The 25,753-nt window shown below is 56.9% G+C and overlaps 1 protein-coding gene across 1 annotated transcript; it reads right to left on the bottom strand.

Annotated features, from left to right (window-relative positions):
• Positions 1 to 1,385: 1,385 nt before the first annotated feature.
• LOC144602886 (E3 ubiquitin-protein ligase TRIM39-like) lies at positions 1,386 to 22,537 on the bottom strand. Its single transcript, XM_078416008.1, has 6 exons — positions 22,241 to 22,537; positions 20,567 to 20,662; positions 19,127 to 19,357; positions 8,273 to 8,295; positions 5,257 to 5,366; positions 1,386 to 1,912 (listed from the first exon to the last, which is right to left on the bottom strand). The coding sequence occupies exons 1-6, from the start codon at positions 22,535 to 22,537 to the stop codon at positions 1,386 to 1,388; spliced, it is 1,284 nt and encodes a 427-aa protein (XP_078272134.1).
• Positions 22,538 to 25,753: the final 3,216 nt, after the last annotated feature.

Here is a 25,753-nt window from a genome sequence, read left to right as displayed (position 1 = left end):
TTACACTTATACTGAGCCAATTACAATTATACCGAGCCAATGAATTAGGGAGATTAGAATTAAAGTTGTTCCCAGGATCTGAGAATCAATAGACAACGGACAATAGGTGCAGGAGGAGGCCATTCGGCCCTTCGAGCCAGCACCGCCATTCAATGTGATCATGGCTGATCATTCACAATCAGTACCCCGTTCCTGCCTTCTCCCCATACCCCCTGACTCCGCTATCCTTAAGAGCTCTATCTAGCTCTCTCTTGAATGCATTCAGAGAATTGGCCTCCACTGCCTTCTGAGGCAGAGAATTCCACAGATTCACAAATCTCTGACTGAAAAAGTTTTTCCTCATCTCCGTTCTAAATGGCCGACCCCTTATTCTTAAACTGTGTGGCCCCTTGTTCTGGACCCCCCCAACATTGGGAACATGTTTCCTGCCCCTAACGTGTCCAACCCCTTAATAATCTTATACCTTTCGATAAGATCCCCTCTCATCCTTCTAAATTCCAGTGTATACAAGCCTAGCCGCTCCAGCCTTTCAACATACGACAGTCCCGCCATTCCGGGAATTAACCTAGTAAACCTACGCTGCACGCCCTCAATAGCAAGAATATCCTTCCTCAAATGTTTCCTGCCTCTAACGTGTCCAACCCCTTAATAATCTTAATTAATCTTAAAGATAGACTGGGCTTGTACTCGCTGGAATTTAGAAGACTGAGGGGGGATCTTATAGAAACATATAAAATTCTTAAGGGGTTGGAGAGGCTAGATGCAGGAAGATTGTTTCCGATGTTGGGGGAGTCCAGAACCAGGGGTCACAGCTTAAGGATAAGGGGGAAGTCTTTTAGGACCGAGATGAGAAAACATTTCTTCACACAGAGAGTGGTGAATCTGTGGAATTCTCTGCCACAGAAGGTAGTTGAGGCCAGTTCATTGGCTATATTTAAGAGGGAGTTAGATGTGGCCCTTGTGGCTAAAGGGATCAGGGGGTATGGAGAGAAGGCAGGTACAGGTTACTGAGCTGGATGATCAGCCATGATCATATTGAATGACGGTGCGTACTGGCTCGAAGGGCCGAATGGCCTACTCCTGCACCTATTTTCTATGTTTCTATGTTTCTAACCGCGGGAGGAAAACGGGAGGTCTCGGAGAGAACCGGCGCAGGTCACGGGGAGAACACACGGACGGAAGAAGGGTCTCGGCCCGAAACGTCACCCATTCATTCCTTCCTTCCTTCTCTCTCCAGAGGTGCTGCCTGACCCGCTGAGTTACCCCAGCGCCTTCGATTTTAAATCCGCGCCCACTGCGCCCGCGGTCGGGATGGGACCCGGGTTCTCCGGCGCCTCGAGGCAGCGACTCTACCGCCGCGCCGCCCAACTACCGCCCAACTCCCTTCAGACGTGCAGGGCGACCATTTTCAGGCAGCCATCTTTGCAGGCAGTCCAGAAGAAAGGGTGGAGCCGGCCGGTGAAGACGTCCGTGAAGGTGTAGAGATGGGACATGTCCTCGGCATCGCACATGGTCACCTGCCCGGCCGCGTAGTCCAGGTAGACCCCCAGCCTCATGGGCTTGCGGGCGGGCTGGAGCTGGGTAGGGGGCGAGGTCAGGGCCTGGTGCTTCCAGAGGAAGTGCTCGACGGCCCAGCAGCCGTTGGAGGGCTTCAGGGTGATGTCGGCCTTCCGCTCGATCGACCCCTTGGCCACCCCGACGATCCAGGCCGAGTTGTCGCCCACCTCCACCTGCCAGTAGTGCCGGCCGCCGGCGAAGGCCTCCGCCCCCAGCACGCACAGGCACGCGGTGAAGCGCCCGGCGTTCTCCGCCACGTCCCGCCGCTCCTTCACCAGCCGCACCTCCGTCCGGTCGTCCGACACCTCCAGGAAAGGGTTGGCCGTCCGCGGGTCGAGGGTCAAGCCAATCGGAACTGCGCGGGGAGGAGAAAAGAGCCGGGGTTGGTCGGAAGGAACGGCGGGTTAGTGATACCAGTTACAAATACCAGTTTAGTTTATTGTCACGTGCGCCGAGGTACAGTGAAAAGCTTTTGTTGATTGGGGGGGGTGATTGAAGTCCGAAGAAGGGTCTCGAACCGAAATGTCACCATTCCTTCTCCCCCGAGATGCTGCCGGTCCTGTTGAGTTTAGTTTAGTTTAGTTTAGTTTAGTTTAGTTTAGTTTAGTTTAGTTTAGTTTAGTTTAGTTTAGTTTAGTTTAGTTTAGTTTAGTTTAGTTTAGTTTCGAGATACAGCGCAGAAACAGGCCCTCTGGCCCACCGGGTCCACACCGACCAGCGATCCCCGCACACTAACACTATCCTACACCCACTAGGGACAATTTTACGCTTATACCAAGCCAATTAACTTATCAACCTGCATGTCTTTGGAGAGTGGGAGGAAACCGAAGATCTCACGGAAAACCCACGCGGGTCACGGGGAGAACGTACAAACTCTGTACAGACAGCGCCCGTAGTCGGGATCGAACCAGTGTCTCTGGCGCTGTGAGGCAGCAACTCTACCGCCGCGCCACCGTGCTGCCGGGTTGTTCAGGAAGGAACTGCAGATGCTGGTTTAGACCGAAGATAGAAATCTGAAGAAGGGTCTCGACCCGAAACGTCACCCTTTCCTTCTCTCCAGAGATGCTGCCCGACCCGCTGAGTTACTCCGGCATTTTGTGTCTATCTTCGAGGGATAGGTTGACACGGGTGAGGTGGGGAGTTTGAATTGCAGGTGGGTGCAGGCTGGAGATGAAAATTCTGGCTCAGCTTCAGTGCGGCACGGTGGCGCAGCGGTAGAGTTGCCGCCTCACAGCACCAGAGACCCTGGTTCGATCCCGACCACGGGTGCTGTCTGTACGGAGTTTGTACGTTCTCTCCGTGACCCGCGTGGGTTTTCTCCGAGATCTTCGGTTTCCTCCCACACTCCAAAGACGTACAGGTTTGTAGGTTAATTGGCTGGGTAAATGTAAAAATTGTCCCTAGTGTGTGTAGGATAGTGTTAGTGTGCGGGGATCGCTGGTCGGCGTGGACTCGGTGGGCCGAAGGGCCTGTTTCCACGCTGTATCTCCAAACGAAACTAAACTAAACAAAGCTAAACTAAACTAAACTAAACTAAACTATTCCCACATTCCAAAGAAGTGCAGGTTTGTAGGTTAAATTGGCTTCTGTAAATGGTAAATCGGCCCTAGTGTGTGTGGGATAGAACGCGTGTGGAGGGGTCGATGGTCGGTGCGGACTCGGTGGGCCGAAGGGCTTGGTATAATTTAACCTGCAATTTAACCTGCACTTCTTTGGAATGTGGGAATAGTTTAGTTTAGTTTAGTTTAGTTTCGAGATACAGTGTGGAAACAGGCCCTTCGGCCGGCTATGTCCGTGCCGACCGGCGATCCACGCACACTAACACTATCCTACACACACTAGGGACAATTTTACACTTATACCAAGCCAATTAACTTATAAACCGGCACGTCCTTGGAGTGTGGGAGGAAACCGAATATCCAGCGGAAATTAAACTAAACTAAACTAAACTAAACAAAACAAGATAGACACAAAGTGCTGGAGTAACTCATCGGGTTGGGCAGCGTCTCTGGAGAAAAAGGATGGGTGATGTTTTCGGTGGTACCTTTCTTCAGACTGAAAGTCGAGGGGAGAGGAACTGGAGGTGGAGAAAGGCCGGAACAAAGCAGGGCCGACAACATTTGGCCAAGGAAGGGTGGAGCACACAATGGTCCATTGTTGGCTGGGGAAGAGGTGATAACGAGAGGGGCACAGGGATGCGAACAGTGGAACTAGCAGGACCACTCGGGTGGGGGAGGGGATGGAGAGAGAGAGGGAAAGCAAGGGTTTACTTGAAGTTAGAGACGTCATCGTTCGTACCGCTGGGGTGTAAGCTGCCCAAGCGAGATACGAGGTGCTGTTCCTCCAATTTGCGCTGGGCCTCACTCTGACAGTGGCCCAGGACAGAGAGGTCAGTGCGGGAGTGGGAGGGGTAGTTGAAGTGTTTGGCAACCGGGAGATCAGGTAGGTCCGGGCGGACTGAGCGGAGGTGTTGAGCTAAACGATCGCCGAGTCTGCGCTTGGTCTCGCCGGTGTACAGGAGTCCACACCCGGAACAGTGGATAGGATGCGCTTAAGAAGGGTCTCGACCCGAAACAGAGACCCGACCGCTGTCCTGCTGGGTTACTCCAGCGTTTTGTGTCAATCCTCTAACTGTGACGTTCTCTGTTCAACGTCGGTTCAGACAGCGTTTGGCAACCGGGAGATCAGGTAGGTTCCAGGCGGACTGAGCGGAATCTATATACTACAACTCTCGTTTGTTTGTTTGTTTGTTTGTTTGTTCCTGAACTGCAGGCAAAACGGTACACGATAGCGCGACAATTTTAGGCCCACCTTACTCACCGTCGTCCCTTTGGGGCTAATGGAAGATGTTTCATGGAAATCGGTGTTATATCTTTTAAGTTATTCACATTTTAAAGTTTAAATCTATCTCCTAGGGAGGGAGAGGGGAGGGAGGGAGGGAGGGAGGGGGGGGGAGGATAAGGGGGAGTTGAAGGGGATGGAGTGGGGGGGGGAGGGGAAGAGGGGGAGGGGAAGGGGGGAAGGGGAGGGGAGGGGAGGGGAGGGGGGGAGGATAAGAGGGGTTGAAGGGGGTGGTGGGGGGGAGGGGAGGGGAGGGGAGGGGAGGGGAGGGGAGGGGAGGGGAGGGGAGGGGAGGGGAGGGGAGGGGAGGGGAGGGGAGGGGAGGGGAGGGGAGGGGAGGGGAGGGGAGGGGAGGGGAGGTGAGGGGAGGGGAGGGGAGGGGAGGGGAAGGGGGGGTAAGGGGGGTTGAAGGAGATGGAGTGGGGTGGAGGGGAAGAGGGGATGGGGAAGGAGGAAGGGGGGATGGGGAAGGGGGAAGAGAAGAGGGGAGGGGAAGGAGGAAGGGGAGGGGAGGGGAGGGGGAGGATAAGGGGTGTTGAAGGGGATGGAGTGGGGTGGAGGGGAAGAGGGGGAGGGGAAGGAGGAAGGGGGAGGGGAAGGGGGAGGGGAAGGGGGAGGGGGCGGGGAAGAGTGGGTGAGAAGGAAGGGGGAGGGGAGGGGGGGAGGGGAATGGGGGAGTGGGAGAGGGAAGGGGGGGAAGAGGGGGTGAGGAGGGAGGGCGGGGGAAGGGGACGGGGAGGGGGGAGGGGAGAGGGGGTGAGGAGAGGGTGCTGCATCAAATGCAGGAGAGGTTTGGGCCCAACGGGTCCACTTGGTCTCGTTGAATCTTAACATGTAACACCTTAGACAGGGCCTTACCTGGGCTAATGACATTCAACATTTGTTTCCAGATGGTGTACAGGATTGGGCCAGAAAAATCTCCGAGGGTCAGGTCCACAGGGACCTTGGCCGGCTGGTTGGACTTGGCCCTGTGTCGGAACAAAGATTAAATCGCAAACCGTTATTTCAAGAAAGAACTTGCAGTCTCCCAGAGCCTCCCCATATCTGAAATCCTGTTGTGCCCAGAGTACTTTAGTTTGGTTTGGAGATAAAGGGCCCTGGAAACAGGCCCTTCGGCCCACCGGGTCCGCGCCGACCAGCGATCCCCACACACTAACACCACACTGCACAGTCTCGGGGTGTGTTTACATTTGTACATTCACACCAAGCCAATTAACCCACTCAAAACCCAATTTCCCCAAGTTTAGTTCAGTTTTAGTTTGGTTTGGAGATACAGCGCGGAAACAGGCCCTTCGGCCCACTGAGTCCACTCCAACCAGCGATCCCCGCACACTAACACTATCCTACACACACACACACACTAGGGACAATTTACATTTGTACCAAGCCAATTAACGGAAAAAAACTTGTACGTCTTTGGAGTGCGCGAGGAAACCGAAGATCTCGGAGAAAGCCCACGCAGGTCACGGGGAGAGCGTGCAAACTCCGCACAGACAGCACCCGTAGTCGGGATCGAACCCAGGTAGGGGAACCAAGGTCCAGAGGACATAGGTTTAAGGTGAGGTTAATAGGAAGAGTGGCACGGTGGCGCAGCGGTAGAGTTGCTGCCTCACAGCGCCAGAGACCCGGGTTCCATCCTGACTACGGGCGCCGTCAGTACGGAGTTTGTACGTTCTCCCCGTGACCTGCATGGGTTTTCTCCGAGATCTTCGGTTTCCTCCCACACTCCAAAGACGTGCAGGTTTGTAGGTTAATTGGCTGGGTAAATGTAAACTGTCCCCAGTGTGTCCCTTAGTTTAGTTTAGTTCAGTTTAGTTTATTGTCCCGTGTACCGAAGTATAGTGAAAGCTTTTTTGTCGCGTGCTAACTGGTCAGCGGAAAGACAACACACGATTACAATCGAGCCGTCCACAGTGTACAGTTACATGATAAGGGAATAACGTTTAGTGCAAGGTAAAGTCCAGTAATGTCCGATTAAAGATAGTCTGAGGGTCACCAATGAGGTGGATAGTAGTCCAGCACTGCTCTCTGGTTGTGGTGGGATGGTTCAGTTGCCTGATAACAGCCGGGAAGAAACTGCCCCTGAATCTGGAGGTGTGTGTTTCCACACTTCTGTACCTCTTGCCCGATGGGAGAGGGGGGGAGAGAGAGAGGCCGGGGGTGAGACTGGTCCGTGATGATGCTGCTGGCCTTGCCGAGGCAGCGTGAGGTGTGGATGGAGTCGGTGGAGGGGAGGTTGGTTTGTGCGTGACGGTCTGGGATGCTGGCCTTGCCGAGGCAGCGTGAGGTGTGGATGGAGTCGGTGGAGGGGAGGTTGGTTTGTGCGTGACGGTCTGGGCTGCTGGCCTTGCTGAGGCAGCTTGGGGTGTGGATGGAGTCAGTGGAAGGGAGGTTGGTTTGTGTGACGGTCTGGGATGCGTCCACAACTCACGGCGATTTCTTGCGGTCGTGGACAGAGCTGTTCCCGAAATGTTTATCTTTGGGAAATCTTTGGGATGTGGGAGGAAACCGGATGCATCCGGTAATCCACGAGTTATAGGGAGAACGTACTAACTCCAGACACACACACACACACACACACACACACACCCCACACACACACACACACATACACGCACACACACACACACACACTCACACACACACACACACACACACACACACCACACACACAAACCACACATACACACACACATACACACACACACACACACCACACATATACACACACCACACTACACACACCACTCACACACACGCACACACACACACACACACAAACACACAAAAACCTCACACACACAAACACACATACACACACACACACACACACACAAACACACAAAAACCTCACACTCACACACCACACACGCACACACACACACACACACACACCACACACACACACACCCCCCCCACACACACACCCCCACCACACACACACACACCCCCACGCACACACGCACACACACACCACACACACACACACACACACACACACCACACACACACACACACCACACACACCACGTATACACACACACCACACACACTACACACACCACACACACGCACACACATACGCACACACACACAAACACACACATACACACACACACACACACACACACACACCACACATATACACACACACCACACATATACACACACCCACACACACACACCACACACCACACATATACACACACCACACATACACACACACACACACACACACACACACACACACACACACACACACCACACACACAAACCACACATACACACACACATACACACACACACACACACACCACACATATACACACACCACACACTACACACACCACTCACACACACGCACACACACGCACACACACCACACATATACACACACCCACACACACACAAACACACATACACACACACACACACACACACACAAACACACAAAAACCTCACACTCACACACCACACACGCACACACACACACACACACACACCACACACACACACACTCCCCCCCACACACACCCCCACCACACACACACACACCCCACACACACACCCCACACACACACCCCACACACACACACACACACACACACACACACACACACACACACACACACACACACACACACACACACACACACACACCCCCCACACACACACACACACACACACACACACACACACACACACACACACACCCCACACACACACCCAGACACCACCCGTGGCCAGGATGGAACCCGGGTCTCTGGCGCTGTCAGGCAGCAGCTCTACCCGCTGCGCCACCGTGCCGCCATGCAACCATCGCCGCTGAAAGTATTACATTCACAAAACGATGTCAACAAATAATAACAGTTACCTCACAACGATGTCTCGGAGTTCCTAAAGGAAAGACAGATGAGAAACGCGAATTAATTTTTGGTTTAGTTTGGTTTAGTTTAGTTTAGTTCCGTTTACTTTAGTTTAGTTTAGTTTTGTTTAGTTTAGTTTAGAGATACAGCACGGAAACAGGCCCTTCGGCCCACTGGGTCCGCACCGACCAGCGATCCCCGCACACTAACACTATCCTAAACCCACTAGGGACAATTTTGTGCACTTATACCAAGCCGATTAACTTGTAAACCTGCACGTCTTTGGAGTGTGGGAGGAAACTGAAGATCTCACGGAAAACCCACGCGGGTCTCGGAGGTCCTAAAGGAAAGACAGATGAGAAACGCGAATTAATTTTTGGTTTAGTTTGGTTTAGTTTAGTTTAGTTTGGAGATGCAGCTTGGAAACAGGCCCTTCGGCCCACCGGGTCCGCACCGACCACCGATCCCCACATACTAGTTCTACCCCTCACACTAGGGGCAGTTTTCAGAAGCCAATTAACCGATAAATCCCATATTACCCATTACCATCCCCTCCCTCGACTCTGCCCAGTCTCAGACAATCCTTTCAGGTGAGGCAGGGGTTCACTTGCACCTCCTCCAACCTCATCTACTGTATCCGCTGTTCAAAATCTGGACTCGTGTACATCGACGAGACCAAACATGGAATAGGCAATCGTTTGGCTGAACATCTCCGCTCAGCCCGCCTGAACCTACCTGATCTCCCAGTTGCCAAGCACTTTAACTCCCCCTCCCACTCCCGCACTGACTTCTCTGTCCTGGGCCTCCTCCACTGTCAGAGTGAGGCCCAGCGCAAATTGGAGGAACAGCACCTCATATTTCGCTTGGGAAGCTCACACCCCAGCGGTATGAACATTGACTTCTCCAACTTCAAGTAACCCCGGCATTCCCTCTCTCTCTCCATCCCTCGCCCACCCAAGTCACACCAGCTTCTCGTTCTCACCCAGCAAACAGCTAACAACGGCCTGTTTCCTTTAGTAGTCCAGATCCAGGGGCCACACAGTTTAAGAATAAGGGTCGGCCATTTATGACTGAGATGAGGAAAAAAGTTTTCACCCAGAGAGTTGTGAATCTGTGGAATTCTCTGCCTCAGAAGGCAGTGGAGGCCAATTCTCTGAATGCATTCAAGAGAGAGCTAGATAGAGCTCTTAAGGATAGCGGAGTCAGGGGGTATGGGGAGAAGGCAGGAACGGGGGTACTGATTGAGAATGATCAGCCATGATCATATTGAATGGCGGTGCGTACAGGCTCGAAGGGCCGAATGGCCTCCTCCTGCACCTATTTTCCATGTTTCTATGCTTCAGGTAAAAGGTGGATATTTTATTTTATTATTTTTAAAATTTCATTTAGTTTAGTTTAGTTTAGTTAATCGGCCCCTCTGTGAAATTGCCCCATGGTGTGTTGGGAGCGGATGGGAAAGTTGGGTAACGTAGACCTAGTGTGAACCGGCGATCGATGGTCGGCCTGGATTCGAAGGGCCGAAGGGCCTGTTTCCATGCTGTATCTCTAAACTCTACTAAAGTAGTTTAGATTTAGAGATACAGCGCGAAAACAGGCCCTTCGGCCCACCGGGTCCGTGCCGCCCAGTGATCCCCGCACACTAACACTATCCCACACCCACTAGGCACAATTTTTACATTTACCAAGCCAATTAACCTGTACACCCGCACGTCTTTGGAGACGTCTTTGGAAACCGAAGATCTCGGAGAAAACCCGCGCAGGTCACGGGGAGAATGTGCAAACTCCGTACAGACGGCGCCCGTAGTCGGGATGGAACCCGGGTCTCCGGCGCTGCATTCGCTGTAAGGCGGCAACTCTACCGCTGCGCCACCGTGACCGCCCATATTTGTTCTACATCTCTATACATCATCGTCTATATCTCTCTCTCATGACTCTCAGTCTGAAGAAGGGTCTCGACACGAAACGGCGCCCATTCGTTTGAGGTGGGGGGAGAGAACAATGGAGGACCCAGCGTGGGGGGGAAGGAACAAAGGAGGACCAGGCGTGGGGGGGGGGGGAGAACAAAGGAGGACCTAGTGTAGGGGGGGGGGAGCGCAATGGAGGACCCGGAGTGAGGGGGGGGGAGGAACAAAGGAGGACCCGGTGTGGGGGGGGGGGGAAGAACAATGGAGGACCTTGCGTGTGGGAGGGGGGGAACTGCCGTGAGGAGGGGGGGGAAGGAACAAAGGAGGACCAGGTGTGGGGGGGGGGAGGAAGAACAAAGGAGGACCTAGTGTACGGGGGGGGGGAGAGCAATGGAGGACCCGGCGTGGGGGGGGGGAAGGAACAAAGGAGGACCCGGTGTGGGGGGGGGGGGGGAAGAACAATGGAGGACCTTGCGTGTGGGAGGGGGGGAACTGCCGTGAGGGGGGGGGGGAAGGAACAAAGGGGGACCCGGTGTGGGGGGGGGGGGGAAGGAACAATGGAGGACCCAGCGTGGGGAGGGGGGGGGAAGGAACAAAGGAGGACCCGGCGTGGGGGGGGACGACTACCGTGAGGTGGGGGGGAAGGAACAAAGGAGGACCCGGCGTGGAGGGAGGGGGGAAGGAACAAAGGAGGACCCGGCATGGGGGGAGGGACCACCGTGAGGTGGGGGGGGAAGAACAATGGAGGACCTGGCGTGGGAGGGGGGAGGAACAATGGAGGACCCGGCATGGGGGGGGGGAACCACCTTGAGGGGAGGAGGAAGAACAATGGAGGAGATGGGGGGGGGGAAGAACAAAGGAGGAGCTAGTGTGGGGGGGGGGACCACCGTGAGGTGGGGGGAGAGCAATGGAGGACCCGGCGTGGGGGGGGGAGGAACAAAGGAGGACCCGGTGTGGGGGGGGGAAGAACAATGGAGGACCCTGCGTGTGGGAGGGGGGGAACTGCCGTGAGGAGGGGGGGGAAGGAACAAAGGAGGACCCTGTGTTGGGGGGGGAAGGAATAATGGAGGACCCGGCGTGGGGGGGGGGGAAGGAACAAAGGAGGACCCGGTGTGGGGGGGGGGGGACCACCGTGAGGTGGGGAGGGAAGAAAAATGGAGGACCTGGCATGGGAGGGGGTGGAACAAAGGAGGACCCGGCGTGGGGGGGGGGGAAGGAACAAAGGAGGACCTGGCGTGGGGGGGGGACCACCGTGAGGTGGGGGGGGAAGAAAAATGGAGGACCTGGCATGGGAGGGGGAGGAACAAAGGAGGACCCGGCGTGGGGGGGGAAGGAACAAAGGTGGACCCGGCATGTGGGGGAGGAATGCCGTGAGATGGGGGCGGGAAGAACAATGGAGGACCCGGCGTGGGGGGGGACCACCATGAGGTGGGGGGGAAGAACAATAGAGGACCCGGCGTGGGGGGGGACCACCATGAGGTGGGGGGGAAGAATAATGGAGGACCCGGTGTGGGGGGGATGGAACAAAGGACCCGGCGTGGGGGGGGTGGGGGGGGAGGAACAATGGAGGACCCGGTGTGGGGGGGGAAGGAACAAAGGAGGACCCGGCGTGTGGGGGGAGGAATGCCGTGAGGTGGGGGAGGGAAGAACAATGGAGGACCCGGCGTGGGGGGAGGAAGGAACAAAGGAGGTCCCGGCATGTGGGGGAGGAATGCCGTGAGATGGGGGCGGGAAGAACAATGGAGGACCCGGCGTGGGGGGGGGAAGGAACAAAGGAGGACCCGGCGTGGGGGGGGGACTGCCGTGAGGAGGGGGGGAAAGGAACAAAGGAGGACCCGGCGTGGGGGGGACCACCATGAGGTGGGGGGGGTAGAACAATGGAGGACCCGGCATAGGGGGGGGGAATGAACAAAGGAGGACCCGGCGTGGGGGGGGGGGGGCACCATGAGGTGGGGGGGTAGAACAATGGAGGACCTGGCATGGGGGGGGGAATGAACAACGGAGGACCCGGCGTGGGGGGGGGGGACCACCATGAGGTGGGGAGAGGTAGAACAATGGAGGACCCGGCGTGGTGGCGGGAAGGAACAATGGAGGACCTGGCGTGGGGGGGGGGGAACCACCGTGAGGGGAGGAGGAAGAACAATGGAGGAGATGGGGGGGGAAGAACAAAGGAGGATCTAGTGTAGGGGGGGGAACCATCGTGAGGTGGGGGGGAGAGCAATGGAGGACCCGGCGTGGGGGGGGAGGAGGAACAAAGGAGGACCCGGCGTTGGTGGGGGGGGAGGAACAAAGGAGGACCCGGCGTGGGGGGTGGGGCGGGGAGGAACAAAGGAGGACCCGGCGTGGGGGGGGCGGGGCGGGGAGGAACAATGGATGACCCGGCGTCGGGGGAGGACCACCATGAGGTGGGGGGGGAAGAACAATGGAGGACCTGGCGTGGGGGGAGGGAAGAACAATGGAGGACCCGGCGTGGGGGGGGGAAAGGAACAAAGGAGGACCCGGCATGGGGGGGGACCACCGTGAGGTGGGGGGGAAGGAACAAAGGAGGACCCGGAGTGGGGGGGGGGGGGGGAGGAACTAAGGAGGACCCGGCGTGGGGGGGGGGGACCACCGTGAGGTGGGGGGGAAGATCAATGGAGGACCTGGCGTGGGAGGGGGGAGGAACAAAGGTGGACCCGGCATGTGGGGGGAGGGGGGAAGGAACAAAGGAGGACCCGGCGTGGGGGGAGGGGGGAAGGAACAAAGGAGGACCCGGCGTGGGGGGAGGGACCACCGTGAGGTGGGGGGGGAAGAACAATGGAGGACCTGGCGTGGGAGGGGGGAGGAACAATGGAGGACCCGGCATGGGGGGGGGGAACCACCTTGAGGGGAGGAGGAAGAACAATGGAGGAGATGGGGGGGGGGAAGAACAAAGGAGGAGCTAGTGTGGGGGGGGGCCCACCGTGAGGTGGGGGGAGAGCAATGGAGGACCCGGCGTGGGGGGGGGAGGAACAAAGGAGGACCCGGTGTGGGGGGGGGGGAAGAACAATGGAGGACCCTGCGTGTGGGAGGGGGGGAACTGCCGTGAGGAGGGGGGGGAAGGAACAAAGGAGGACCCTGTGTTGGGGGGGGAAGGAACAAAGGAGGACCCGGTGTGGGGGGGGGGGGGGGGGGACCACCGTGAGGTGGGGGGGGGGAAGAAAAATGGAGGACCTGGCATGGGAGGGGGAGGAACAAAGGAGGACCCGGCGTGGGGGGGGGAAGGAACAAAGGAGGACCCGGCATGTGTGGGGGGGGAACAATGGATGACCCGGCGTGGGGGAGGGGGACCACCATGAGGTGGGGGGGAAGAACAATAGAGGACCCGGCGTGGGGGGGGACCACCATGAGGTGGGGGGGAAGAACAATGGAGGACCCGGTGTGGGGGGGATGGAACAAAGGACCCGGCGTGGGGGGGGGGGGGGGGGGAGGAACAATGGAGGACCCGGTGTGGGGGGGGAAGGAACAAAGGAGGACCCGGCGTGTGGGGGGAGGAATGCCGTGAGGTGGGGGAGGGAAGAACAATGGAGGACCCGGCGTGGGGGGAGGAAGGAACAAAGGAGGTCCCGGCGTGAGGGGGGACTGCCGTGAGGAGGGGAGGAAAGGAACAAAGGAGGACCCGGCGTGGGGGGGGGAAGGAACAAAGGAGGACCCGGCGTGGGGGGGGGACTGCCGTGAGGAGGGGGGGAAAGGAACAAAGGAGGACCCGGCGTGGGGGGGACCACCATGAGGTGGGGGGGGTAGAACAATGGAGGACCCGGCATAGGGGGGGGGAATGAACAAAGGAGGACCCGGCGTGGGGGGGGGGGCACCATGAGGTGCGGGGGGTAGAACAATGGAGGACCCGGCATGGGGGGGGGAATGAACAACGGAGGACCCGGCGTGGGGGGGGGGGACCACCATGAGGTGGGGAGAGGTAGAACAATGGAGGACCCGGCGTGGGGGCGGGAAGGAACAATGGAGGACCTGGCGTGGGGGGGGGGGAACCACCGTGAGGGGAGGAGGAAGAACAATGGAGGAGATGGGGGTGGGAAGAACAAAGGAGGACCTAGTGTAGGGGGGGGGGACCATCGTGAGGTGGGGGGGAGAGCAATAGAGGACCCGGCGTGGGGGGGGGAGGAGGAACAAAGGAGGACCCGGCGTTGGTGGGGGGGAGGAACAAAGGAGGACCCGGCGTGGGGGGTGAGGAACAATGGAGGACCCAGCGTGGGGGGTGGGGCGGGGAGGAACAAAGGAGGACCCGGCGTGGGGGGGGCGGGGCGGGGAGGAACAATGGATGACCCGGCGTCGGGGGAGGACCACCATGAGGTGTGGGGGTGAAGAACAATGGAGGACCCGGCGTGGGGGGGTGGACCACCGTGAGGTGGGGGGGAAGATCAATGGAGGACCTGGCGTGGGAGGGGGGAGGAACAAAGGAGGACCCGGCGTGGGGGGGGGGAAGGAACAAAGGTGGACCCGGCATGTGGGGGGGGGGGGGGAACAATGGATGACCCGGCGTGGGGGGGGGGTCCACCATGAGGTGGGGGGGGAAGAACAATGGAGGACCCGGCGTGGGGGGGGAAGGAACAAAGGAGGACCCGGCATGTGTGGGGGGGGAACAATGGATGACCCGGCGTGGGGGAGGGGGACCACCATGAGGTGGGGGGGAAGAACAATAGAGGACCCGGCGTGGGGGGGGACCACCATGAGGTGGGGGGGGAAGAACAATGGAGGACCCGGTGTGGGGGGGATGGAACAAAGGACCCGGCGTGGGGGGGGGGGGGGGAGGAACAATGGAGGACCCGGTGTGGGGGGGAAGGAACAAAGGAGGACCCGGCGTGTGGGGGGAGGAATGCCGTGAGGTGGGGGAGGGAAGAACAATGGAGGACCCGGCGTGGGGGGAGGAAGGAACAAAGGAGGTCCCGGCGTGAGGGGGGACTGCCGTGAGGAGGGGAGGAAAGGAACAAAGGAGGACCCGGCGTGGGGGGGGGGAAGGAACAAAGGAGGACCCGGCGTGGGGGGGGGACTGCCGTGAGGAGGGGGTGAAAGGAACAAAGGAGGACCCGGCGTGGGGGGGACCACCATGAGGTGGGGGGGGTAGAACAATGGAGGACCCGGCATAGGGGGGGGGAATGAACAAAGGAGGACCCGGCGTGGGGGGGGGGCACCATGAGGTGGGGGGGGTAGAACAATGGAGGACCCGGCATGGGGGGGGGGAATGAACAACGGAGGACCCGGCGTGGGGGGGGGGGGACCACCATGAGGTGGGGAGAGGTAGAACAATGGAGGACCCGGCGTGGGGGCGGGAAGGAACAATGGAGGACCTGGCGTGGGGGGGGGGGAACCACCGTGAGGGGAGGAGGAAGAACAATGGAGGAGATGGGAGTGGGAAGAACAAAGGAGGACCTAGTGTAGGGGGGGGGGACCATCGTGAGGTGGGGGGGAGAGCAATGGAGGACCCGGCGTGGGGGGGGGGAGGAGGAACAAAGGAGGACCCGGCGTTGGTGGGGGGGAGGAACAAAGGAGGACCCGGCGTGGGGGGTGAGGAACAATGGAGGACCCAGCGTGGGGGGTGGGGCGGGGAGGAACAAAGGAGGACCCGGCGTGGGGGGGACGGGGCGGGGAGGAACAATGGATGACCCGGCGTCGGGGGAGGACCACCATGAGGTGTGGGGGGGAAGAACAATGGAGGACCCGGCGTGGGGGGGGTGGACCACCGTGAGGTGGGGGGGAAGATCAATGGAGGACCTGGCGTGGGAGGGGGGAGGAACAAAGGAGGACCCGGCGTGGGGGGGGGGGGAAGGAACAAAGGTGGACCCGGCATGTGGGGGGGGGGGGAACAATGGATGACCCGGCGTGGGGGGGGGGTCCACCATGAGGTGGGGGGGAAGAACAATGGAGGACCCGGCGTGGGGGGGGGGAAGGAACAAAGGAGGACCCGGCGTGGGGGGTGAGGAACAATGGAGGACCCAGCGTGGGGGGTGGGGCGGGGAGGAACAAAGGAGGACCCGGCGTGGGGGGGACGGGGCGGGGAGGAACAATGGATGACCCGGCGTCGGGGGAGGACCACCATGAGGTGTGGGGGGGAAGAACAATGGAGGACCCGGCGTGGGGGGGGTGGACCACCGTGAGGTGGGGGGGAAGATCAATGGAGGACCTGGCGTGGGAGGGGGGAGGAACAAAGGAGGACCCGGCGTGGGGGGGGGGGGGAAGGAACAAAGGTGGACCCGGCATGTGGGGGGGGGGGGGAACAATGGATGACCCGGCGTGGGGGGGGGGTCCACCATGAGGTGGGGGGGAAGAACAATGGAGGACCCGGCGTGGGGGGGGGAAGGAGCAAAGGAGGACCCGGCGTGTGGGGGGAGGAATGCCGTGAGGTGGGGGAGGGAAGAACAATGGAGGACCCGGCGTGGGGGGGGGGGGGGGGGGAGGAACAAAGGAGGACCCGGCGTTGGTGGGGGGGAGGAACAAAGGAGGACCCGGCGTGGGGGGGGGGGAACAAAGGAGGACCCGGCGTGGGGGGGGCGGGGCGGGGGAGGAACAATGGATGACCCGGCTTGGGGGGGGGGGACCACCATGAGGTGTGGGGGAAGAACAATGGAGGACCCGGTGTGGGGGGGGGGGAAGGAACAAAGGAGGACCCGGCGTGTGGGGGGAGGAATGCCGTGAGGTGGGGGAGGGAAGAACAATGGAGGACCCGGCGTGGGGGGAGGGAAGGAACAAAGGAGGACTCGGCGTGGGGGGAGAGGAACAAAGGAGGACCCGGCGTGGGGGTGGGCGGGGAGGAACAAAGGATGACCCGGCGTGGGGGGGATGGAACAAAGGACCCGGCGTGGGGGGGGGGGGAGGAGGAACAATGGATGACCTGGCGTGGGGGGGGGGGACCACCATGAGGTGGGGGGGGGAGAACAATGGAGGACCCGGCGTGGGGGGGGAAGGAACAAAGGAGGACCCGGCGTGGGGGGGGAGGAATGCCATGAGGTGAGGTAGCTTGTCCAGTCCTTTTATAGTTTTATACGTCTCTATAAGATTCCCTCTCATCCTTCTAGATTCCAGTGAATACAAGCCCAGTCTTTCCAATCTTTCCTCATGTGACAGTCCCGCCATCCAAGGGATTAACCTCGTGAACCTTCGCTGCACGCCCTCAATAGCAAGGACTTCCTTCCTCAAATTTGGAGACCAAAACTGCACACAGTACTCCAGGTGCGGTCTCACCAGGGCCCTGTACAACTGCAGAAGGACCTCTTTGCTCCAATACCCAACTCTTCTCGTTATGAAGGCCAACATGACATTATACATGAATTTATACATTCATCCATCACTCACTCACTCACTCACTCACTCATTCATTCATTCATTCATTCATTCATTCATTCATTCATTCATTCATTCATTCATTTATTCATTCATTCCCTCATTCACTTATTAGTTCACTTATTCATTCCCTCATTCACTCATTCACTCCCTCATTAACTCACTCATTCACTCATTCATTCATTCATTCCATCATTCACTCACTCATTCATCCCCTCATTCCCTCATTCCCTCATTCATTCATCCATTCATTCCCTCATTCATTCATCCATTCATCCATTCATCCATTCATCCATTCATTCCCTCATTCCCTCATTCATTCATCCATTCATCCCCTCATTCCCTCATTCCCTCATTCATTCATTCATTCATCCATTCATCCATTCATCCATTCATTCCCTCATTCCCTCATTCATTCATCCATTCATCCATTCATCCAATCATTCCCTCATTCACTCATTCATTCACTCACTCATCCATATTCCCTCATTCACTCACTCATCCATTCATTCCCTCATCCGTTCATCCATTCATCCATTCATTCTCTCATTCACTCATTCCCTCATCCATTCATCCATTCATTACCTCATTCCCCCCCTCATCATTCATTCCCTCATTCCCTCATTCATTCATCCATTCATCCATTCATTATCTCATTCACTCATTCATTCCCTCATTCACTCACTCATCCATTCACTCACTGATTCACTCACTCATTCACTTATTCATTCATCCATTCATCCATTCATTCCCTCATCCATTCATTCCCTCACTCATTCATCCATTCATCCATTCATCCAATCATTCCCTCATTCACTCATTCATTCACTCACTCATCCATTCATTCCCTCATTCACTCACATCCATTCATTCCTTCATCCGTTCATCCATTCATCCATTAATTCCCTCATTCCCTCATTCATTCCCTCATTCATTCATCCATTTATCCATTCATTCTCTCATTCACTCACTCATCCATTCATTCATTCCCTCATTCCCTCATTTGTTCATTCATTCACTCATTCATTCACTCATTCACTCACATCCATTCATTCCCTCATTCCCTCCCTCATCCTTTCATTCATTCCCTCATTCCCTCATTCATTCATCCATTCATCCATTCATTCCCTCATTCCCTCCCTCGTCCCTTCATTCATTCCCTCATTCCCTCATTCATTCATCCATCCAGTCATTTGTTCCCTCATTCCCTCATCCATTCATCCATTCATACCCTCATTCTCTCATTCACTCACTCATCCATACATTCTCTCATTCATTCATCCATTCATTCCCTCATCCATTCATTCACTCACTCATTCTCTCACTCATTCACTCATTCCCTCATTCCCTCATCCATTCATCCATTCATTCCCTCATTCCCTCCCTCATCCCTTCATTCATTCCCTCATTCCCTCATTCACTCACTCATCCTTTCATTCATTCCCTCATTCCCTCATTCACTCACTCATTCATCCATTCATTCCCTCATTCACTTATTCATTCGTCCATTCATCCATTCATTCTCTCATTCATTCATCCATTCATTCTCTCATCCATTCATCCATTCATTCCCTCATTCACTCACTCATTCACTCACTCATTCATCCATTCATCCCCTCATCCCCTCCCTCGTCCCTTCATCCATACCGCGGTTGTCCCGGTCTCGTTGGAGCACAGCTTCGTCTGCACGGCGGTGGACATTTCAGTGATGGCGTTGACCTCCTCCGTGTTCTGCCGCAGGTTCTCCTGGATTTGCGCGGCGACGTTCTCCTCCCTCTGCCGCAGCCGGGTGGCCAGTATCAGTTCCTCGTCGTCCAGGAAGCGGTGCAGTCTGGCGAACTCGTACCGGATGCCCATCTTCAACCCCCCGACCCGCCGCTGCGGACAAAGCCAACCGCGCGAGAGACGAAAGTTTAGCTTCGTAGCTTGGGACATTGAGCGGGGAAACGGGCCCTCCGGCCTCCCGGTGGCTCAGCACTTCAACTCCCCCTCCCACTTCCGCACTGACCTTCCTGTCCTGGGCCTCCTCCACTGTCAGAGTGAGGCCCAGCGCAAATTGGAGGAACAGCACCTCATATTTCGCTTGGGCAGCTTACACCCCAGCGGTACGAACATTGACTTCTCTCACTTCAGGTTGATTTTAGATTCTTAGATTTAGAGATACAGCGTGGAAACAGGCCCTTCGGCCCACCGAGTCCGCGCCGCCCAGCGATCCCCGCACACTAACACCATCCTACACACACTAGGGACAATTTTTACATTTACCCAGTCAATTAACCTACGTACCTGTACGTCTTTGGAGTGTGGGAGGAAACCGAAGATCTCGGAGAAAACCCACGCAGGTCACGGGGAGAACGCACAAACTCCGTACAGGTGGCGCCCGCAGACAGGATCGAACCTGAGTCTCCGGCGCTGCATTCGCTGTAAGGCGGCAACTCTACCGCTGCGCCACCGTGCCGCCGTTGGCTTCTCTAACTTCAGATAGTCCCTGCTTTCCCTCTCTCTCCATCCCCTCCCCCTTCCCAGTTCTCCCACCAGTCTTCCTGTCTCCGACTACATCCTATCTCTGTCCCCCCCCCTCCACTGTCATCAGTCAGAAGAAGGGTCTCGACCTGAAACGCCAACCATTCCTTCTCTCCTGAGATGCTGCCCGACCCGCTGAGTTACTCCAGCATTTTGTGTCTACCTTCGGCGTACACTGTTTACAAACAAACGAGAGTTTTAGTTATAGAGATTATGGTTCATAATTTGTATACCAAGTCGATGTGTGACCACTAAATATCAATCGAAGGTATTTATTCACAAAATGCTGGAGTAACTCAGCAGGTCAGGCAGCATCTCAGGAGAGAAGGAATGGGTGACGTTTCGGGTCGAGACCCTTCTTCAGACTGATCTCTGAAGGGTATCGACCCGAAACGTCACCCATTCCTTCTCTCCTGAGATGCTGCCAGACCCGCTGAGTTACTCCAGCATTTTGTGAATAAATACCTTTGATTTGTACCAGCGTCGGCAGTATCTATCAATCAATCTAAATATCAATCAATCAATCGATCGCCTCTCTGATCGGCTCGACACCATCATCCTCACCTTCAGCTTGGCCACGCTTGCCTCTTCTTCCAGCCGGCTTCTAGAAAGTTCTTCCAGCATCACCTCAAATCGATCCAGGGCTTCGGCCAGTTTGTTCTGAAACGGGACACGGGTGACTAAAAGTGGGACAAACCTGGTTTAGTTTGTACACGTCCCAATAAACTCAACTCAACTCAACTAAGCTGGAAAAAAATTAAGTAAATTAGACTAATCTAAACCAAATTAAACCAAATTAGTCCAAACTTAACTTGCTTTTTGTATCCATCTTCAAGTTTAGTTCAGTTTAGTTTATTGTCCCGTGTACCGAGGGTACAGTGAAAAGCTTTTGTTGCGCGCTAACCAGTCAACGGAAAGACAACACACGATTACAATCGAGCCGTCCACAGTGTACAGGTACATGGTAAGGGAATAACGTTTAGTGCGAGGTAAAGCCAGCAAAGTCCAATCAAGGATAGTCCGAGGGTCTCCAGTGAGGTGGATAGTAGTTCAGCACTGCTCTCTGGTTGTGGTGGGATGGTTCAGTTGCCTGATAACAGCCGGGAAGAAACTGCCCCTGAATCTGGAGGTGTGTGTTTTCACACTTCTGTACCTCTTGCCCGATGGGAGAGGGGGGGGGAAGAGGGAGTGGCCGGGGGTGAGACTGGTCCGTGATGATGCTGCTGGCCTTGCCGAGGCAGCGTGAGGTGTAGATGGAGTCGATGGAAGGGAGGTCGGTTTGTGCGATGGTCTGGGCTGCTGGCCTTGCCGAGGCAGCGTGAGGTGTGGATGGAGTCGGTGGAAGGGAGGTTGGTTTGTGCGATGGTCTGGGCTGCTGGCCTTGCCGAGGCAGCGTGAGGTGTGGATGGAGTCGATGGAAGGGAGGTCGATTTGTGCGATGGTCTGGGCTGCTGGTCTTGACGAGGCAGCGTGAGGTGTAGATGGAGTCGGTGGAAGGGAGATAGACACTAAATTCTGGCGTAACTCAGCGGGACGGGCAGCATCTCTGGAGAGAAGGAATGGGCGACGTTTCGGGTCGAGCCCCTTCTTCATAGTCCATCCCTTCAACGGAAGGGAGACTGGTTGATGTGATGGTCAGGGGCAGTTTCTTCAGGGTCATGGGTGTTGTGGGAACTTGTACCTAAGCCAACACACCAAGGCAGGAGATGGTCTTTGAGTAGGGTTGCCAACTGTCCCGTATTAGCCGGGACATCCCGTATATTGGGCTGGGAGGGGAGGTCTCAATATATATTGGGCTAAATTGGTTTGTCCCGTATGGGACCGCCCTTGTCCTGTATTAGGCCCGGGGGGGGGGGGCGCTGTAGGCCCAGACATTGTATGCCCGGACATTGTAGGCCTGGACACTGTAGGCCCGGACACTGTAGGCCCGGATATTGTAGGCCCGGACACTGTAGGCCCGGACACTGTAGGCCCGGACAGTGTAGGCCCGGACACTGTAGGCACGGACAGTGTAGGCCCGGACACTGTAGGCACGGACATTGTAGGCCCGGACACTGTAGGCCCGGACACTGTAGGCCCAGAGGTCCAGGCACTGCCTAACGGAGGTTGCGTAGCAACCCGCCTCCCGGGCCATGCGGCCGCCATTGTTGGAGCGGGAGCACGTGGCCGCTGGCTGGGCGAGGTCACGTGGGGCGCGGGTCGGTGACGTCACCCTTGGTTCCCTGTCTCTGAGCTCACCTGCGCCTCTGCTTCCTTGTCCCACTGAGCCGGCTCTTCTCTGGGCATCGGCAGAAGCTTCTGGATGATCTCGGTGAGGTTGGACACGGTGCGGTTGGGCCGGAGATGCTGCCTGGGGAATACCTGTCGGCACTGGGGACAGGAGACCTCCCCTACCACCGACTCCCACAGGCCCACGATGCAGGCCCGGCAGAAGTTGTGGCCGCAGTCGATGGTCTGAGGCTCGCGGAACATTTCCAAGCAGATGGAGCACGTGGCCTCTTTCCACAGGCTCTCCAGGTCCTGTTCATGATCCATGCCTCAGGTAGGTTCGCACCTTCGCTCCACTGTAGGCCCGGGGGCTGCTGTAGGCCTGGACAGTGTAGGCCCGGACAGTGTAGGCCCGGAGAGTTGCTGTAGGCCCGGGGGCTGCTGTAGGCCCGGACAGTGTAGGCCCGGGGGCTGCTGTAGGCCTGGACAGTGTAGGCCCGGACAGTGTAGGCCCGAACAGTGTAGGCCCGGACAGCGTAGGCCCGGACAGCGTAGGCCCGGACACTGTAGGCCCGGACAGCGTAGGCCTGGACACGCTGCGGAGAGAGACAGCCAGAGGCAGCTGACGTCCGGGGGACTCAGTTGTCCACTTGTCTCCTCCACTCTTGGCCAACGGACGTCCACGTTAAATCAGTGCGTGCCCCGCAAAGCCCAGCTGGAACAGCGAGATCGACGACCTCTCTCCGTCTTCTGAAAGAACAAAGCATTGAAAATAGACACAAGGTGCTGGAGTAACTCAGCGGGACAGGCAGCATCTCCAGAGAGGAGGTGTCAAGTCAAGAGTGTTTTATTGCCAAACTAGACCAAGTGGACACGTTAGGCCCAAACCTCTCCTGCATTGGTGCAGCACCCTCTCCTCCACCCTCTCTCTCTCTCCCCTCCCTCTCCCTCCCCCTCCCTCCCCCTACCCCTGCCCCCTTCCCCTCCCCCCACTCCTTCCCCCTTCCTCCCCTCCCCCTCCCCTTCCATCACCCTCAACCCCCCCTTATCCTCCCTCTACCCCTCCCCCCTCCCTCCCTCCCCCTACCCCTGCCCCCTTCCCCTCCCCCACTCCCTCCCCCTTCCTCCCCTCCCCTCCCCCCTCTCCCCTCCCTCTCCCTCCCCCTCCCTCCCCCTCCCTCCCCTACCCCTGCCCCCTTCCCCTCCCCCCACTCCTTCCCCCTTCCTCCCCTCCCCCTCCCCTTCCATCACCCTCAACCCCCCCTTATCCTCCCTCTACCCTCCCCCCTCCCTCCCTCCCCCTACCCCTGCCCCCTTCCCCTCCCCCACTCCCTCCCCCTTCCTCCCCTCCCCTCCCCCCTCTCCCCTCCCTCTCCCTCCCCCTCCCTCCCCCTCCCTCCCCTACCCCTGCCCCCTTCCCCTCCCCCCACTCCCTCCCTCCATCCCCCCTCCCTCCATCCCCCCTCCCTCCTCCCCTCCGCCCCCCACTCCATCCCCCTCAACCCCCTTATCCTCCCTCCTCCCCCTTCTCTCCCTCCCCCCACACCCCCCCCCCGCCCTGCATCTCCCTCCCTCCTCCCCTCCCCTCCCCCTCCTCCCCTCGCCCCACAAATCCATCACCCTCAACCCCATTATCCTCCCTCCTCCCCTTTCCCTGCCCCCCTCCATTCCCACACCACCCCCTCCCCCTCCTCCCCTCCCAACTCCATCACCCTCCCTAGGAGATAGATCTAAACTTTAAAACGTGAATAACTTTAAAAATACAACACCGATTTCAATGAAACTTCTCCCATTGGCACCAAAGGGACGACGGTGAGTAAGGTGGGCCTAACATTGTCGCGCTATCGTGTACCGTTTTGGCTGTAGTTCAGGAACAAACAAACAAACAAACAAACGAGAGTTTTAGAACGTAGATAGATGTCCCAGATAGAACAATGAAATTCTTACTTGCTAGAATTCTTCTAGCACAACAGAATATGTAAACATTGTACACTGTAAATAATAATTTGCAGACGACACAACGGTGATCGGGCTGATCACCAACGGCGATGAAACAAACTACAGAGCGGAGGTGCAGAACCTGGCGGACTGGTGCTCTGATAACAACCTGTCCCTAAATACCACCAAGACCAAGGAGCTGATCATCAACTTCCGTAGGTCACACAACGGGGAATACACCCCGATCTCTATCAACGGGGACAGTGTGGAGAGAGTGTCCAGCTTCAAGTTTCTGGGCACTCACATTTCGGAGAACCTAACATGGTCCAATAACACTGCTGCGCTGGTCAAGAAGGCACAGCAACGACTGTTCTACCTGAGAACACTGAAGAAGTCTGGTCTACCCCAACAGCTGCTGACGACCTTCTACCGCTGCACCATAGAGAGCATCCTAACGCATGGCATCCATGTGTGGTACCTCAGCTGCACGGAGGCAGGGAGGAAAGCTCTACAGCGGGTAGTCCATAGAGCTCAGAGGACCATCGGAACACAGCTACCAGCCTTGGAGGGCATCTACAACACACGATGCCTCAGAAAAGCCACCAGCATCCACAAAGACTCTTCACACCCCTGCAACAGTCTGTTCGAACTCCTTCCATCGGGCAGACGATACAAGGCCTTCTACGCCCGCACCTCCAGACTCAGGAACAGCTTCATCCCCAGGGCCATAGCTGCTATGAACTGGTCCTGCTGAGCCGGATGGCCACAACGCATAGATCAACTTGCACTTTACCCTGTCCAAAAATGTTACAATTGTTTCGTTGGGTTGCTGTTGTCTAAATTACTTAAATTATTGCATCGTATGGGAGGCGCATTCCCAATCTCGTTGTACCCCTGGGTACAATGACAATAAAGATATATTGTATTGTATTGTATTGTATTGTATAATAATAACAATAATAAAAATGGTCTATTGTAGTTCAGAGCTTATTTGAGGTGGTGGTGTTTAATCGCCTGATGGCTGTGGTGAAGAAACTGTTCCTGAACCTGGACGTTACCGTTTTCAGGCTCCTGTACCTTCTTCCCGATGGCAGGGGTGGGATGAGACCGTGCCCAGGATGGTGTGGGGTCTCTGATGATGCTGGCTGCCATTTTGAGGCAGTGACTCCAATAAATCCCTTCGATGGAATGGGTGACGTTTCGGGTCGAGACCCTTCTTCCGACTCAGGGGAGTGGGTGGTACAAAGCATTGAAACGCGGTCATAGAAACATGGAAACATAGAAAATAGGTGCAGGAGGAGGCTATTTGGCCCCTCGAGCCCCTATTTGGCCATTCATTGTGATCATGGCCGATCGTCCACAATCAGTAACCCGTGCCTGCCTTCTCCCCATATCCCTTGATTCCGCGAGCCCCTAGAGCTCTATCTAACTCTCTTTTAAATTCATCCAGAGAATCGGCCTCCACTGCCCTCTGTGGCGGAGAATTCCACAAATTCACAACTCTCTGCGTGAAAAAGTTTCTTGTCACCTCAGTTTTAAATGGCCTCCCCTTTATTCGTAGACTGTGTGTGTGGCCCCTGGTTCTGGACTCCCCCAACATTGGGA

Source organism: Rhinoraja longicauda, chromosome 19, assembly GCF_053455715.1.
Source record: "Rhinoraja longicauda isolate Sanriku21f chromosome 19, sRhiLon1.1, whole genome shotgun sequence".
NCBI lineage: Eukaryota > Metazoa > Chordata > Chondrichthyes > Rajiformes > Arhynchobatidae > Rhinoraja > Rhinoraja longicauda.
This window is presented reverse-complemented; position numbering and strand designations above follow the sequence as displayed.